Source organism: Formica exsecta, unplaced genomic scaffold (genome assembly GCF_003651465.1).
Source record: "Formica exsecta isolate Colony F162 unplaced genomic scaffold, ASM365146v1 scaffold120, whole genome shotgun sequence".
Classification (NCBI taxonomy): domain Eukaryota; kingdom Metazoa; phylum Arthropoda; class Insecta; order Hymenoptera; family Formicidae; genus Formica; species Formica exsecta.
Window position 1 is genome coordinate 2,507,489 of NW_021848537.1, and position 17,719 is coordinate 2,525,207.

The 17,719-nt window shown below is 40.1% G+C and overlaps 1 protein-coding gene across 4 annotated transcripts in view; it reads right to left on the minus strand.

Annotated features, from left to right (window-relative positions):
* Nucleotides 1–17,719, minus strand: part of LOC115241363 (acetylcholinesterase-like) — a 41,487-nt gene that overhangs the window by 7,017 nt on the left and 16,751 nt on the right. Inside the window, exons 1-7 of one of the 4 annotated variants that reach the window (XM_029817104.1) lie at nucleotides 7,468–7,717; nucleotides 6,724–7,065; nucleotides 3,312–3,709; nucleotides 2,583–2,813; nucleotides 1,524–1,815; nucleotides 649–1,242; nucleotides 78–239 (exon numbers count right to left, since the gene is read on the minus strand). In XM_029817104.1, coding sequence (XP_029672964.1) covers nucleotides 78–239; nucleotides 649–1,242; nucleotides 1,524–1,815; nucleotides 2,583–2,813; nucleotides 3,312–3,696 — 1,664 coding nt within the window. In that variant the 5' untranslated portion in view covers nucleotides 3,697–3,709; nucleotides 6,724–7,065; nucleotides 7,468–7,717. Of the gene's footprint in view, nucleotides 1–77; nucleotides 240–648; nucleotides 1,243–1,523; nucleotides 1,816–2,582; nucleotides 2,814–3,311; nucleotides 3,710–6,723; nucleotides 7,066–7,467; nucleotides 7,718–8,298; nucleotides 8,439–17,719 lie in introns of those variants that run through there. The other 3 variants (XM_029817086.1, XM_029817096.1, XM_029817111.1) reach the window with 3 other exon arrangements.

The following is a 17,719-nucleotide window of genomic DNA, read 5'->3' on the forward strand; positions in this document are numbered from 1 at the left end:
TATATATTTACTTATCAAAAAAAGTATATAAAACTGAAGATAAAAATCAGATTATTAGATTATGCACGGAATCTTACCCCGACTTCGCAAAGTTCGCCCAGTATCTCATCATCCTCTTTGAGAGATGAATTTCCTCGTTCGTAAAGTGTTTGGATGGATCCAGCGGTTCCCCGAAAATATAACTTATCTCGTCGGCATGCATGACTCCAGTCCACCGCGGCCATGGATTGTTCACGGACCTGATTAAAATTGTACTTTTTTAGTCATAGATATGCGATTAAAGAAGTAGATGAATTTTTGAATAAATTTATTCAAGAAAAAAATTGTTAATTTGTTAACCCCTTAATATATATTGTTAGTGATTTACAACGACTGAGAGACAAACATATAATACGATTCAATTTCAGAATGCTAAAAAGATCTTCGTAAAATATCTTCCGAAAATTCTTTCGACAATTTTACAATCGTTGACAAAAGTGCATATAGTTGCACAAGGAAACTATTTTATTAAGAAAATATATCTTAAATCACTGTGCATTTCGCATTAAACGTCCGAAATAAAATAATTCCTGGAACTTTTCAAAGTTATCACGCATAGCCGATGCTGTGCGATTGCCTTACGAATGGAGTACAAATCGATCTTTTTACCTGTGCTTGAAGTAGTACATGTAGACGGTATTGCCAGTGTCGGCGTAACGGCCGGCGAACTCGTTGACGTTGCAGGTGAACTGGTAATCGCCGACAAGCTTGTCAAGAGCGTACTCGTAGATAATGGCATGTCGACCGATCTGATTCACATAGGGATTCAGCTCGGACACGGCGCTGATGAACTGATCGCGCGTAACCTTCACGTCCTCGGTACCGTCGATGCGAAACAGCTCCGTGAGATAGTAGATGATGAAGTAGAAACCCTCCTCGGTGTTGGAACCCATCAGGATGTTGGCCTTCTTGAAGGACGACGTGACGAGAGAACGTTGCGGGGTCTCGTCGAGGAACGCGCCGTCAATCACCGGCACGAACGGGAACTCGCAGATCCCGAGGGTGCCCCACTCGTTCTTTACCAGTTCCTCCGCGTCCTTTGTCAGCAGACAGTCGATCACTTCGCGCAGATTGTCGCGTTCGTGCGGACAACCGACCGCCTCCGCCAGCCGGATGCCGCGTACGATCGATTCTTCACGCGAGATTATCGCCCACGGCGTGGTCGGCGAGCCCGATTGCATGATGGCCTGGTTGAACAGGTGCCTGGAATCGAAAATCCCGTATCGGTTTTTTTTTAACGACAATTGAGAAAAAAAGAAACGATCTTTATCCCGCCGTTATTATCGAATAATAATAATATATGAATATAATATTATTATAATAAATAATCTTAAAAACTTGTATTTTTTTTTTGGTATGTAATACTAATTTATATATAAATACAAAATATTGAAAAAGAATTAAAAATAATTTTATTTCTATATTCCTTCGCGGATTTCACATTACGTCTTTCAATCCCTGTTTGCTGTTTGATCAAAACTGACCTGGAAAGCGGTGAGAGGAGATGCATGGAGACGGAGACCGCGCCCGCACTCTCGCCAAAAAGCGTGACGTTCTCGGGATTGCCACCGAAAGCAGCGATGTTGTCGCGCACCCACTGCAGGGCCATCATCTGGTCAAAGAGACCGGCGTTACCGGGCACATCGGACGTGCCAAAGTACAGAAAGCCGAGACTGGCCACGCGATATTGCATCGACACCACGATCACGTTCTCCTCCGAGACCAGGGTTTTGTGATCGTACACGTCGAGGGTGGCCGAGCCGGAATAGAAGCCGCCTGAAAGAGAGGTCGCAGAGATCCTTGGGTTTCGCGGCCGCACAGTATGTTGCCGGCACATATATACATTGATATATATATTTTTTAATATTATTTATATATAATATTAAAATTTGTTATATGTATAAAAACTGAAAAAAAGAAATTATATTATGTTGTAATTAAATTTTTATATAATTATATTTTTCTTTCTTTCATGTTTTATTAATTTTCTGCCGTAATACTAGTAGCTTCAAAAGGTTCCCACAATTGATTGACACAATTTATACACAAAAGTTCCCTCGAATATTTTGTAGCATTACTCATACTGTCACCATGCAAATAGTTTCATATTTTCTAATAGCATAATATCAATTTATTTGATCTTTTCGTACCGTAATTGAAAATGTCTATAACTGAACAACAGAAATTTGACACATTCATTGAAATGTTAACACGGCAAGTATACGGCATGACAAGGCAATAAAAAAATCTCTTTATGACTGGCATAAACGCAGTATGACGTTGCTGACGTCATTCAGAATACGACTGTAAGGCTTAGGCAAAATGGCTTTCAATAATACTTCCGACAGCTTTATAGCCGTTGGTAGAAATATACAGAGAGGACTACTTCGAAGGAAAGGCATCTTAAACGATTACGTATTATGTAATGCTTTTCAGAAGTAACTTCTTGAAGCTACCGCGTCTAATAAAGAACAAAGCTGTCACTACACCAGGCGCGGAACAAACGGTAGATTGATGATGGATTCTCATCACTGGGAACTCACCACCGAATATCCATACCATGACAGCGGCGTTCGTAGGCCTGGGCCGCGGCACAACCACGTTCACGTATAGACAGTCCTCGCTCAGCTGCGTGTTCGGATTCCACATAGTGGCGCCGGAGAAGTCGCCGAACACTGTGTCGAGGATCTGCACGCAGCTGTTCGGCAGGGCGGTCGCGTTTAGCACGCCCGACCAGCGTTCGACCGGTCGCGGATGGCGAAACCTCAGCGGACCTACACAACCAGGATCTCGTTAAATATAAAGTATACTTGAAATTAACCCCCCTTAATAATACAATTTTGTTATTCGTTTTCGCTTTTCCCAATTTTTTACAAGTTAGACACTAGGAAGGTCTCCAAATCCGGAAATCTGTGTATAAAACTACGCAAACAGTCGAGGAAAAATTTATTCTACATCCTTTACTCGGACGATTATAATTAACAAATTTAATTTAATTACTAATAAGTTCAATTTTAATGCGCGCATGCAATTATATTATTTTTGATTATAATTGATATCAATAATATATTAATAATTAAATCATTTTATTATTATAATAATTTATAAATTGGCGACGGTTTAGATTAACCGTCTACGGAGAAAGAAAGTGAAAGAAGAACTTTTCCTCATCTTTCCCCACAAGATATTCACACGATAATAAAATATACATATGTATTTTTTTTTTTTTTGTTTAATTCATATTTTTCTTTTTTCTCTCTCGCAAAGCTTACCGAGAGGTTTTTGGGCGTAAGGAATGACGAACCAGGCGTCGACCTCCTTGCCGGTGGTGGCGGTCAGAGTCTTGCCGCGGGCCATGCCCTTCCTGGTACGTACGACCAGCGGATCGTTGCCGGTGAAAGCGGACGCTCGCGGTAGCTCCTCGCTGATCCTGGAACTCCTGACATCGAATTCTTCGCGTGACGACAACGATGACGACGACGACGACGATGCCTCCTGCGCGACGTGCAGCTCGTGCTCGTGATGTCTGCTACGATGAGACGGCGAACCGCGGCAAGGATCCGGCTGTAGGACGAGAAGCAGGATCAAACTCAGCGCCAAGAGGGCCTCCAGTCTGCCGGGGCCGGTTCGCCAGGAACTTTTAGGATTTCTCGACATCCTGCCTGCTCGGCTGCAAGAGAAAAAAACAAATCGTTAGTATCAAACATATAGTACGTATTTATTTATATTGAAAAAAATGACAATCGCATCTATACGTGTGTGTATAAAACACAGTAAGTGTAAGCGCTTACTTTTGCAAAACTATTAATTGTATAGATGTAATTAATTTGTTTTTTTCATTCAATCTCGTATAAGATATATTTAAATACATAGATATTCGTTATATACATAGGATGCGAATGAAAATGGACAAATTACTTGGTATACAAATGTTTGAGGGAACAATTCTGCGTGTCACGTTGCTTCCGATTACGTCTTCCGTTTTACGATCGGAAATGTTGCGATGAAAGAGTGCGAGGGATTAATCTATCGGAAACTGCTCATTTCTCATCTGTCAAATGATAGGGAGATTCGCAATTTTTAAGAATAAAAATTGTTATTCACAATAATTATATAATCCATATATAGGATAAAAAAAATAAATAATGTTTTTGTACGTGTTGAATATGTGTTTGTAAATATACAAAATATATCGCTCACACATTTCTCTTGTGAAAATCGTGTACTCATTGTCAGATACAAACATAAACATTTTATCTAACACCGTGATAGAAATGGATCCTAGAAAATGTAACTCGTATTTTATATAAAATTCCACAGAACTAAAAAAATTTATTTTATTGACATCTCGCAATAAAATTAGATTGTTTTGTATATATATATATCGAATATATCGCGAGCAGGACTTATTTCCAACCAGATGTGTTATGTTTCACACGGTTGACGCAAGCACGATTAATATAAAAGATGCAAGCGGGAAAGAATAATGCGCCAACGGCGGTGCATAATTGTAAACATATTAATTTCGAAACGATCTGGAGGAAAATAAATCTCTCAAATTTTATCGGATGATTTAAAGGAAGAGAGGAACCGGGGATGATTTTCGAAGGATTCGGTTAATTCGGTCAAAGTGTTATCGCGTCAGTTACACTTTGTCCTCGCGGAGATAACTTTTCGAAGGGTATTTTATAAAAAAAGAAGTAAGTTTATCGCATCCACACGTAAAGTATATGACGGAATAATCGGCGTCGCGAGAAATTAATACATTAATCTTCTTCCTTAAATATTCACTTTCTCTTATCTACCCTTCTCCGCCATTTCCCTTTGCTCTGAACTCCCTTGGTGCAAAGTTATCTTCGTAGAGACAAAGTAACCCTATCCGAGGCGGTAATTGAAGTTGCCTCGTGGTGAAATACGAGACATTGCGGTTTTCAACATCCGAAACCACGTCGATAAAATTGACTAATATTTAATTTAACTAAGTTAATTTAATAAGTATATTATATATTCAGCAAATCAATTTAATATATTAATTATATATTACTTAAATTATATATTAATTATTAATTTTAAATTAGCATTTCAATATTGGTTTACAGATTGACGATTTGGATTAGGCGTTCGCTGAGAAAGAAAAAATATTTTTACATGTTTTCTCCCTTCAAAGATGTTTGAACAATAGTACAGAGTGTGTGTGTGTGTGTGTTTGTGTGTGTGTGTGTGTGTATATGTATATATGTTTTATTTTTACCGTTTTTTCTCGTGAGTATAAAGATGCATCGATAATTTTGTTTATCAGAGAAACGCACACACATAAAGAGGTTCACGTTAAAGCGATTGTTGCACGATTATAAGAGACTCCGGCATCCTTGGACAGAGGCAACTATTACAATTATTATAATTGGTTTCGTTTGAATAATATTTGGACATGTTTCTTTCTATTCTGATACCACTCCTCCGCCGAGCATTCATGATATTGTCATGGTAAGGCCGTTATATAATTGACGGACAGATGATACGCGACCTTGCTTATTTTCCCGCATATTTTTGTAAGTTGATGAAGATTGAATTTCTACCATTCTTGTGCGTAATTGCAATCCCGATGTACGTCATTATACTTTGTTTAAATGTTATTTGCAATATTAGATTTGTGTCATTCAAAACATGAAATAGTGAAGTGTTTTCCAACTGATAATTTACCTCGATAATTTTTCATCTTTGGATATCAAACTTTATATAACCTTATATATACGTGTATGTACACGTGTGCCGATAAACCTGAAAGTTTTTTATATGCGCCGCGTTGATATTCTCGATATATCGAAATGCATGACGAGTATCGCGATACACAGTGTCTCGGAATTACAAACTAAAGCGGATTCTGTTTTAATAAAATCTACAACGCTTTAAACGGAAATTTCCGATGGTGATCAGAGTTATTCATACAGCATTCAAAACATTTTAACAACTTGCAATCTTGCAAGTCGCAGTGCAATGCTGTAAAAACATTAACGAAACATCGAAAAAAAAAATTTTGACTTGTAGAGTATTAAAAATAAAATTTAAAATAAAATGTCCACCACGTTTATTATTACCTTTTCTTTTTACACATCGAACTGATTTCTTAAATTTCAAAAAAGTATATAAGATGATGGTTAAAAAATAACGAGAGATGGTCTTTGCAATTAATTACCGATTTTAATCCAATTAAATCGAAGAAAATATGTAAAAAATGACGCGAGAAGATGTTAATATATTTACATTGTTGCATCGATACAGATATATTGCATCGCATTTGCAATATTGCAATTATACATTTCAATATTTCTATGATTTTTTAATGCAAATAACGCGTTATTTCTTTAAGATAAATGACTTTTTCTATTTAAAATCAATATTTTTTTAGCGAGATTGTCTTAAATGTTCATCATTACTCGGGGAAAGCCGTTTATTTTTGATATAATATATTTCTGTAACTAAGCCTTGAATTTTAAATTCTATCATAGAGTTAGTACTACCCGATATAATAAAATGTAACTTTTTTAATTTCAACGTTACGAAAAGTTTCTTTTCCGATAATTTGAAAACTATCGGTGCCTCGAGAGTTTTGCCAAAGGAAAACTCGACTTTTGAAATTAGCCAAACAAAGTGTCGTTAAAAAATAACATGCAACAAGTGTAATACCTTTATTCGCTGTACTCTTTCGATGGAAAAAAATATATATATCGTGATATCTCATATAATAAGTTTCCAAATGCACTTTCGCACACCGAGACGATGATATATACGCGCCGTGCCCGATAACACGCGTCGATTTTGTCCCTCCCTCTCTCCCTCTCTCCCTTTCCCCGTCTCACACACGTTAGGAGGGATTAGTAGGATGATAGTAGTCTCTAGTTACACCACACGAAGGTCCACGTTGATTAGCAACTTCCTTCTACGTGTTCCGAACGTGCGTTCGGTCACACGCAGCGCGTCCACGGGAACCGTCGTCGCACGCGGAAGTTTACGCACGAGGCCGCGGCTCTAAAACCCGTCGTCAGAAATTAGAATTTATTACTTTACTTTAGCACGTTACAGAGTCGCGCCGTAATCAAAATATTCATGAGAAAATTACGCGGAAACAATGACGCGATTCTCCAAGCAAATTCGCGATATCGATTTTATTTAAATGTTTAATTTAATTAGTAACACAATTAGTATATACTCAATCTAATGCTCTTAACATTTTTCTTTTTATTCCAATCATTCAACTTATTCGAATAACGTCTAGTTTTATCGATTCTCAGAATCTTCACAGACCGTATAAGTCTGTTAATTTTTTTTTTTTATTTTCTAAGAGGCGAAATAAAAAAAAATACAGGAATAAAAAGGAGGAAGGTAAAAGTGAAGCGAATCGCGGATTAAGATCTTTCCTTTCAGACTCACCCCGAGGTCTCTCTCGAAATTTGTCGCGCGATACTTTCCCGTCGACGTCCTCTCGTGCGTTCTCCTCCCGCTTATATCGATACTTATGACAGTTAGTTATTCGATTAGAGTCACGCGCTCGCGTTAAGGATCGCGAAGGGTTATCGCGGTTACTGTGATAATAATGACTATTTCGGCGCCCCGCCGACGAAGCACTGACGACGACGATTGGCAAACGGTCACGAGAGTGACAGCGCGAGGCCGTCGCCGCATTAGAGCCACGAAGCCGACTAGTTACTTCCCTTGGCACACTGCGGCAGCATTATACATGATGCTTGATATTGTATAGATAGATAGATAGATATCGTAATCCATAGTAACGCGGCTGAAATTGCGCGTAAATCGATCGCCGAATTTTCGAGAGAGCCTCCCCCGCGAGACAATACCATTTTTTTTCTACTTTTTCATTTTTAAGAATTGCTATAATCGATACGGGGTAAAGATTTTTTTGAATTATCAATCGCATTCGTTGCTGACACACACATTTAGCCGCCTTTGTAATTACTCTTGAATTAAACTCTGTCTCCTTACGCTTTACCTAATTATATTAAAGAATCGTTTTTCGATCAAAGTGTGATAAAATAAAGGGATAAAAAGTATCTTTTCTCCTCCAAATCATACGCTTTATCCCGATGATAAAGTAACAATTACGCTCGTATCCATCTGGAAAATGAATTCCCTTTACTGTTTTTTCCCCCTTTTTTCTCTTTTGAATTCTCTGGCCTGACTTTTCTTTTCTCTCTCTTTCTTTCTCTCTCTCTCTCTCTCTCTCTCTCTCTCTTTGATACTTACAGCGAGGAAGACGCGAGGAAGGTACTCGATTAGATTTCAGACAGCGGCGATGTCCTCCTCCGAATCCGCGACAGGCAGATCCGCTCTCTTGCCCTGCCCCTCTCCGTCTACATTCTTTGTTCGTGGAGCATCGTCCGTCCCTGCAACAGAACAGCGTAGACTGACATGAGTGATCAGAGAGATTGAACGAGGGTGTGTCGGAAGCGAGGGATGAAACACACTGACAAACGGGGACCGTGGGTTCATTATTTGGGGATTACTAAGTTGTGGATGGGAAGGACGGGAAGAGGGAGAGAGACGCGGTTAGTCGTTTAGTCCTCAGGGCAATAGAGACAAAATATAGCGCAGCTATATGAGAGTGTAGCAAGAGAGGGATAAAGATGAAAAGGAAAAGATAAATGAGTGCTAGAAAATAAGCGATAAATAGAAAAAGAAAGAATAAAAAGAGTTTCATTTTAGCGATAAGACTGGCTCAGTCGAAAATACTCGATTACGAAGTTTGGTCGCGTAGCGAGCAAAATTCTTTGTGTTTTCTCTTATACCTCCTTCTATCAAACCTGAAAATTTCCAGCAATCTCATTTCGACCCGCGGGCGATCTACGATTTCGTTATTTCACGTATTCCACGTGCGTCGCTGGCGAGAACGAAATGCTGAAAGACGCGTGTGACGTGTATATACACATACGTACACATATATATACATATATATGCTTATTAGAAATTCCAGTCGTCCGTGTATTTGCCTTCCCTCCGACAAGCGACGTGGAATTCGCATATAAACGGGAAATGAAAGGCACCCCGTGTGCGGGATATGGGAATCTTTTCTCGTGTCCCGCGCTCTCGAGGATGAAGGGACGAGAGATCTCCGAGCGTACGAATTAAAGTACATTTCGAGGCAAATTTTATGAAGATATTTTTTATAATGCTCGCGTAACTCGATAATTAAACGCGCGATAATTATGGAATTGTGAAAGTTCTTGGAAAATTATTCGATTAGTTTGATTCGAAATAGTCCGCCTCGTTCTATTCTCGTAAAATCGCTCACCCCTTGTTAAAGTCGCCCCGTTTAATTGAACTGTCTCTTTAAGGATAACCGAAGAGCGACAGCTCGCCCCGCTCGGTTCGACGATATCGGACGGAACGTCTGCGAATTTTCGTTACACACAGACACACCGGCACAGGATGCAGACACACGGACGATCGTTGACCGAGAAACGAAAGGTCAGGGCGTCACTGCCTCGGCTTGGCTGGCTGCACTGCGGCTCGTTGAGGATTTTGCGACGCGGACATTTAGGAAATCATCCCCCTCGCGCGCGGGGTTGAAAAACGAGAACCGGCTGTGCTCGACGAAATATGCATCGACAGTTCTATATCGGGTGTTTCAAAAAGAGTTTATCGGATCTTTCACGTCCTTCTCACCGCGAAGATCTCGCGGTCGAATTTTTTTCGTTTAAAACATTTTTGTTAATTATAAAGAATAAACTCGAGAAGCGCCATTTTTTACCGAGGACAAATTAAGTTCCAGGGGAGAGAAAATAGATGGAAATGGATATTCAGACGATCTACTTAAATAGAAATTGATTGATGAAAATTTGACGCTTGTACATGAACGCACGCAATGGTTTAAAAATTGCGAAGGTATGAATAAACGGCGAGCTTATCGCTATAATGAAAGAAGACATCCTATGGTTTCGGGGACACCCTGTAGAGAGCACGGTACCGGCGTTTCTCGGAGTATTTCTGCGAAAATAGCGCGCACGAGCATTCTTCTCTCGTGACGCGGAATTTTCTATTGCGTCCGCTCGAGGATGAATCGGTACCGCGGCATTGTTTACAGCCTCGTTCATCCGGATGAACGATTTGTACTCGAAGTACTCGTCCCTTCAAGCGTCTATGCCGGAATAACACCGCGAGATAAGGTGAAAGGTATGTCCTTTTTGAAATTTTTGAAAAATAATTAACGATCGAGGAACGTTCTCGTTTCCCTCTAATTATTCTCAGCCTCGATCATATACGTCATCGGCGTTCTTCGCCCTCCTTGCCAAAGACACCCCAACCGCCATTGCGGGTAGGAAACACGCGAGGCGGGTCAGTCGGACCCGCAGTCTCGTCTCTATGACAGGGTAAAAGCGAGCGTGTATCGCCGGGTATCATCGGGGAAGAGGGATAAACGGGGGGGAGTTATGGATGGCCCATGGACACGCTAACCCAGTGACATCTCTAGGTCAGCCCGACCGCTCGCCATATCTTCTACCAGCACCGCGTATTATCAGACCGGCTTCGATTGAGGCCGAAAGAGATATCTCGGTCCCAGTGACTTATTTAGGACCCATTGTGAGAGAGACTCGTCAATTCTTCTTTCAATTCGTCGCGAGATATTCTAAAAAAGACGACTATACCCGCGAGAGACGTGAAAAATAAGAGATCAATGTGTGCCTCGCCGCATCGATCATAATAATAATAACAATAACAAATTATTAATTCACACCCTGGATATCCGATTGCAAGATTTAAAAAAAAAATTGTCGCGCAAAAGTGATATCCCCGAATAGGTAAGCGCTTATCAAGCGGACCGCGAGTCAGCCAGAGGGTGAACGCGCGACACAAGTATCGAAAATTGAAATCGAACAGAGAAGAAAGAAGTCGGAAGGCGCGTAGAGGGAGTGGAAAGAGAATATACATCGATAATACACGTTATCGGAACGATAGAGACGCATTCGGCGACGGCGAAGCGGGCAATCCTTGACCCGGTTACCCGCGTAAGCGAGCCAAATATTGACCTAATCTAACGGCGACTCGCCGCGCCGCTTCGCGTCCGAAGCCCGCTGCGTTTTTTTTAGTCGACGGGGTTGGGGAAAAGGGGGTGCGCATCGTTAAAACTAAAGGTCTCCCGCCTCGTTAACTCTCTCTCTCTCTCTCTCTTTTTCGCGCGAGTCGACAATTTCGAATACATTAACGATAATAAGCGGAGCGGGCGACGCGCCAACTCCGTGAAAAGTAATTGAGATTCATCGATAAGCCGACCTGTGTACGTGTGTATGTATTTTATGAATTTTACGAAAACTTTTCTCCCCGATTTTTCTAGCCCGGTTTATCACGGGACGCATCGAAAAGCGTACGGCTGTAAATGATTCTTTCACGAAGGAGAGAGAGGGAGAGAGGGGGAGAGAGAGGGAGGGAGAGGGCAGATAGTATCGGGCCGCCGGTTGATATTTGGCGGGCAATCGGAAATTCGCCCGTTCGTGTGGCATGCGCGATAAAACAGCGGCACCAGAATGTACCAGGCACCGAACCAGACACCGAGTCCTATTTTCTCTCGCTCTCTCGGTCTCGTTTCTCGACGTTTCCACCTTCTCTCTCTTTCTCTCACTCCACCTCCGCCACCCCTAAGAGACTCTCCCCCCTCTCCCCGGCTTTCTTTCTTCGGTCGATCTCGCGGGCGAATCGCGGGACGGATCAACCCTCTCGGAATGGAATTTTGTGGGGTCTCCTTTTCTACAATCGAACCCTGCTCCTCTTCTCCAAGGAGCGTATTTATTGGGAGAAAAGGAAGAAAGAGCTGGCTCTCGACGATTGAAAAATCGGAGTACATTAGGAATAAACGCGAATATCGAAATGCGCAGATATATATATAAAATGAAAATTCGATGAAATCTCGAAATCGAAGAAGGGCGTTTTTTTTATTCATCTTATACTTTAAGCTCTCCACCATGTGAGAAGGAAGCATGAGAAATGACAAGATTGATAGTAAAAAATTTATTACAAAGGATACATAAAAAGAAAGAGAGAGAGAGAGCAATCTCGACGATTTCAAATATCAAACAAAACACGCGTCCTTGTTTCGCGCGTATTTATTCCCAGGATCAATTCTTCGAAGCAAAGACAAGAATAAAATTACGAGAGTATGTGAGTGGGAGACCACGATATAATCGATAAAAGTGCCAACATATTTATGAATTACACACAACAATGAGACAATTTTTAATAATAGAAACTAACTTTTGACCTGTCATTCGGATCTCCATTTGACTCGCGTTATTCATTACATCGTTAAACCATAAAAAATTTTTTTTAAATTCAGACACCTTTTTGTCTAAATTTTCAGATCTGGGTGTTGGGAAGAAATTTTAGACAATCTGTTTTAATCATCAGAGTCATTTTTATAAAACTTCAGAAGAATGCGTTTTAAAATTCAGACAGTGTGTCTGCAAAAAAAGCTGTAGACACTTTGTGTCCAAAGTTTCAGTCAATTTTTTTTACAATGTAGAAAATTTACGGGGCGCATCTTTCGCCCTTCTCTCTCTCTCTCTCTCTCTCTCTTTCTCTCCTCTCTCTATTTTCGTGCAATCAGGTGGTTGACGATGACAATACCCCATTTTCGAGCGCACACGGGACGACGACGACGACGACACGGCCATTGCGTCGCATCGCATCGCGTCGCGTCGCGCCGCGTCGCAGCCGCAATGCAGCGCGATGCAACCCGGCAAAGAAAAATCGTTCGCCGGCCGAAACCCCCTCGGGGTGCCGTCCTTCCTTCCGTTTGTACCTTCGTTTGCCTGCTCCTTATTTTCGCTCGCCTCTCACCGGTTGCTTCCGCGATGACCGGACGAGACGGCGCGATCGGTCTCGCGCTATCATTCGGCAAACTCAAACTTAATGCGAGGGGAGTTTTTACATTCAGAAGAGAAGAATTTGCCAAACACGCTTTTAGTAAATACATACAAAAGGACAGTGTATTAATTAATAATAATATAATTATTATCGGGAGATTTTGTGCGGAGAATATATATATATAATTATCAATGTATCGGATATATTATCGGATCAATATATATAATTATATTATTACTTTTTTCATATAAAGACAATTCGATCACGTGCGAGAAGATAGAATGCAGATCGGGAGATTCGTGAGTTGTTATTTGAAAAATCCCGTGCTTCGTCGATTTATCGCTTTAAGAAATCGCATTTACGGCGACGTACGGACTTACGTAGGTACGTTCTTGAAACGCGGCCGGCTCTTAAGCGCTGATTTCATCAACGGTGAAACGTGACTTTGCATTCGCGAGGATACTTTGAGTCTTTATCTACAAAAGATTTCGAAACAACTACATTTACTCGCGTTTAAAATGAAATGCAATATTCTTAGTAACGCAATTTCTTAAAAAAAATATGTATGTATGTGTTGTCGTATTTTTAAAAATATTATTATTATTCTTAAATCTGTAAAAAAAAAACATCGTCGATAGACGATAATTACACGTGGGACGACTTTGACCTACTTAATACATATTTATAAATCCCTGGAAAAAAACGCGTGTGTGTTTTTCCGAAAACAATTTGCAACGACATTAACTATCTGCAAATGCGAATAATTCGATTGTGACCGAAATGGAAGTAATTATAAATTCCAATCTACGAAATAATGAATATTCGACGACAATGCGATAAATGATAATACGTACGATAATACGGTTCGTCTACACAAAATGAAATGTTTCAATATTAATAATTTTAAACAAAAAAAAAAAAAAGAGTTGTAATATAATAAGCCACATACAAATTTATTTAAATTTTTTCGTTTTTGTATGAATCTCATCAAAGTGGAAAAAAAGAAAAGAAATAAAACTCTTTCTTCTTTTTTAAAATCTAGATTTTAATCGGAATTCTTGAATGATCGAATAATTTAAAGAATCCGAATTTGAAGATCAAACTTTAAATTTTTTGAACTTGAAAAGATATATATATATATATTTAAACAGTTAAATTTATTTAAACTGATTTTTTTAGATTATGTACGCATTGCGAATAGAGAATAGATAAAAGCTGCTTATCTTCTTTTTATCTCAAATATTAGTTTTGCTCCAATTTTCTTTAAATCGTTTCGACTTGATCGTATGATTTGATTGAACGGTTCGATAAAAGAGATCGTGACCATTGTTTCAACACGGATCTGTCCTCGGTCCAACATTTTTACTTCGAACGGTTCGAGTCATCGCAATTTGTCCGAATCTTTTGCGCCGCGAGCTCTGACAAGCCAGACTCTCCATTAACGAAACCGAGCGATTGACGGTGAATTTCTCGCGTCGCGTCTCGTCAGCCGTTCGCTGAAAAAAAAAAAAACGGTGACAGTCGGCGAACTGAATTGAGGAAATGCATAATTGTGGAATCGAGCGTAGAGTCGGTTCGGTCACATGGTACCCCCTATTTTTAGTCCGATCCTGATTGGGTGTGCAAACGAAAAGCAAAGGCCAAACCACCCCTGCGCGTATTTGCGCGTCCAACGTTTGCTCTCCGCGTTCACGCTCCGTTTCTTCCTTCCTCCCTTCTCTTCCCTTCCCACCCCGTGCTTCCGGTAGCTTTTCAACTTTTTCCTCCTCACAGTTAGGTAGATTTTCGCGCTTTACCGAGTTTTCGATCAACGTTCCTTCATTTGTTGCACCATCGGATCGTATCGATTCGAACATATGCCGATCGTGAAAAATCAACTCGCGTTGAATCTCGATGAAGATGAATTACGGATGCGTCCGGTTATTCGAAATAGCACAATCTTGTATAAAGAAAAACTTGGGGTCGCCTTCTATAGCTTCTCGTGTCGCGGTCGTATCCATTTTCGCATCCTCGCCGAGAATTTTTGGCACGATCGATCGAGACGAAATCGAATCGGGATCGAGAAATTCTCGCGACGAAATCGGACGACACGCTTAACGGATGCAGAAGTTGTCGCCGATCCGTGAAAATCTCGACGAGCCATAAATTATCCCGATTATTCCCGGTTATAACTTTAGATAAAAATAGAGGATCGCTCTCTCGTGTATATAGCGAATGTGTGTTAGTAAATAATAGCAGGACACGATCGAACGTAACGTATTAAAGTATTTACGGAGGCCTCTACGGTAAAAGAGTGATACGTTCGCGACATTATTTCGCCAAGGCGACGTGCATTTCTTTTCGCTTCTACATTCTAATCGGGAAGAACAGTTTGACAGATATAACGGATGACGACGACGACGACGACGATGTCGTCTTATCGTCGTAGCACAAAGTGCCGTAGCACAAATTGGATAGGAAATTAGACCCGATTCTACCAATAGAGCGAAAGAAAAGGCTCTTTGATGTAAAATGTTTTTCTTTCGACATTGACGATACGTCGTCATCAACGACATTACGACTAGGCAAAGTAAGGACCGATAACAGGCCTAATGGCAAGTCTTCATTTGACAGAAATATCACTCGCTTTTATTCTATAATGGGTAGCGTTAATTTGCAAGATAACACTCTCGAAGCGTCGAAAGTCATATTTATCAGCAAGAAGTATTATATAGAGAGAAAGAAATCATTCTCTTTTATTATCTTACTCTCTTTACTTCCAAGATTATTCACGAGTAAACACTGAATTTAATCGCGTCGTTATTGGCGCGCAGTTAATTATTATAGTAACTTGTAAAAAATAAAAAAAAGATAAATAAAAAACGCCAAACGCACATCACTCTCGCTCCACTTCGGACGCCTGAAAAAAAGTACCTAACTTTTTCGCTCAATAATAGGTCGGGACGATAACGTCGTCGGTAGGGTTGTCCTTTATCATCTTCGTTCCTCCCGGTACTGGCGTCATTGTTTATCGCTGTCGTCGTTACTTATCATTCTGTTGCAGAAACTAATCGGATTACGGGCGAACGATCGTGACCTAAAATCGATCGTGTCGTTTCGCGGTACGCTGCTGCATAGCGGTTAATTATTTCACAACGAGTAACCGGGGGAGGAGGGGAGGATGGCCGGAGGGGGTGGATAATGGTGCGGCCTTTAATCGGCACATTATCCAGTATACCTCGCGCATGTAAAAAATTTATGTAAATCGACAATCGAGACGATCCTTTTTAAACGAAGGATGTACCGTACTTACTATAGTCGGTAAAGAAAGAAAAAAGTGAGAGAGACAGAAGCGTATTAAAAGCCTATAATTTAAAGAAAAAGTTGAGCGGAATCGACACGTCGTTTTACGTAATACATCACGAGAGATCTGCAAATGTATGTGTGAATTCAAGTTTTTTTCGATAAAAAGAAACGTGCACCTACACTTATATATATATACACACATTCGGCGAAAGAAAAAGCCAACGTACTTAAAGTTTATCATTTACAATTTTATTTTAATATAATTTAATAAATTTTATTTTAATTTAATTTAATAAATTTTATTTTATTTTAATTTTAGTTTCGCTATCGACGCATTATTTATCATATTATGCAGATCAAAAAGATCTGCGGATCTGAATATGAATTATGAGATATTTCAATGAAAAAAATGTATGCAATTGCATTTATATTTTTGACGAAACAAAAAATTAATAATTAGCATACTGAGGAAAGCTGAAAAATTTATATGCAATTGCATTTATATTTTTGACAAAACAAAAAATTAATAATTAGCATACCGAGGAAAGCTGAAAAATTTTGAAGAACAATCGTAGGGAGATTGAGCACATATTTTTATAATGTTACTCCCCTTATCTAGAAAACTCATCGCTTCTCTTGTAAAACTCATTTTAGATTCAGATCTCTAATTCACCGAACATTGCGAAACATGTAATTTCATGCATCCTGTCTTTAGATACATGTGTATGCGTGTATGTCTCGTATCCTGTATTTTTGTATCTCGAATGTTTTCTACTTTACGCAATAATTTTGCCGCGAATCATAATAAAATATTATAAAAATATTATTAAAATTAGAATAAATAAATTATAATATGCCTCGTTTAAAGTAAACTCGGTCATTAAAGAAAAATACATTACGAAATTAAAACTAGATCCGTTCTTTCGGACTTTGATTTTGATCGCGAACAAACGATCCGGGCCGCGGATGCTCCGAGTCAGCCGTCAACCGTCACAGGCCACCCCTGCCGCCTGTCATCTACGCAGCCCCACGCAGATTCACGCAGCTCTCTCTCTCTCTCTCTCTCTCTCTCTCTCTCTCTCTCTCCTCCGAGTCACCGTCACAGGCCACCCCTGCCGCCTGTCATCTACGCAGCCCCACGCAGATTCACGCAGCTCTCTCTCTCTCTCTCTCTCTCTCTCTCTCTCTCTCTCTCTCTCTCTCTCTCTCTGCACGCTACAACCCGCCGTCGCAGACATTCACGGCCTTCTGCGTCGCGTTCCGCCGGGGGCCGCGCGGAGAGGATAACGAGCATAATGAGGAATAGAGAAAACAATGAGAGAGGAGAAGAAACGAAGTAAACGATGGTGAGACGAGGCGCGATCGGAGACGAGAGACGTACATTTTTTACGGGAGATCGCGTAATAAAACGAGAGAAATAGAGAGAGAGAGAGAGATATGCGATAATTTTTATTTTTATTATGATATCACCATAATTCGTATATATTAAAAATAAGTTACAAATTTTGAAAAATTCGTAATAATT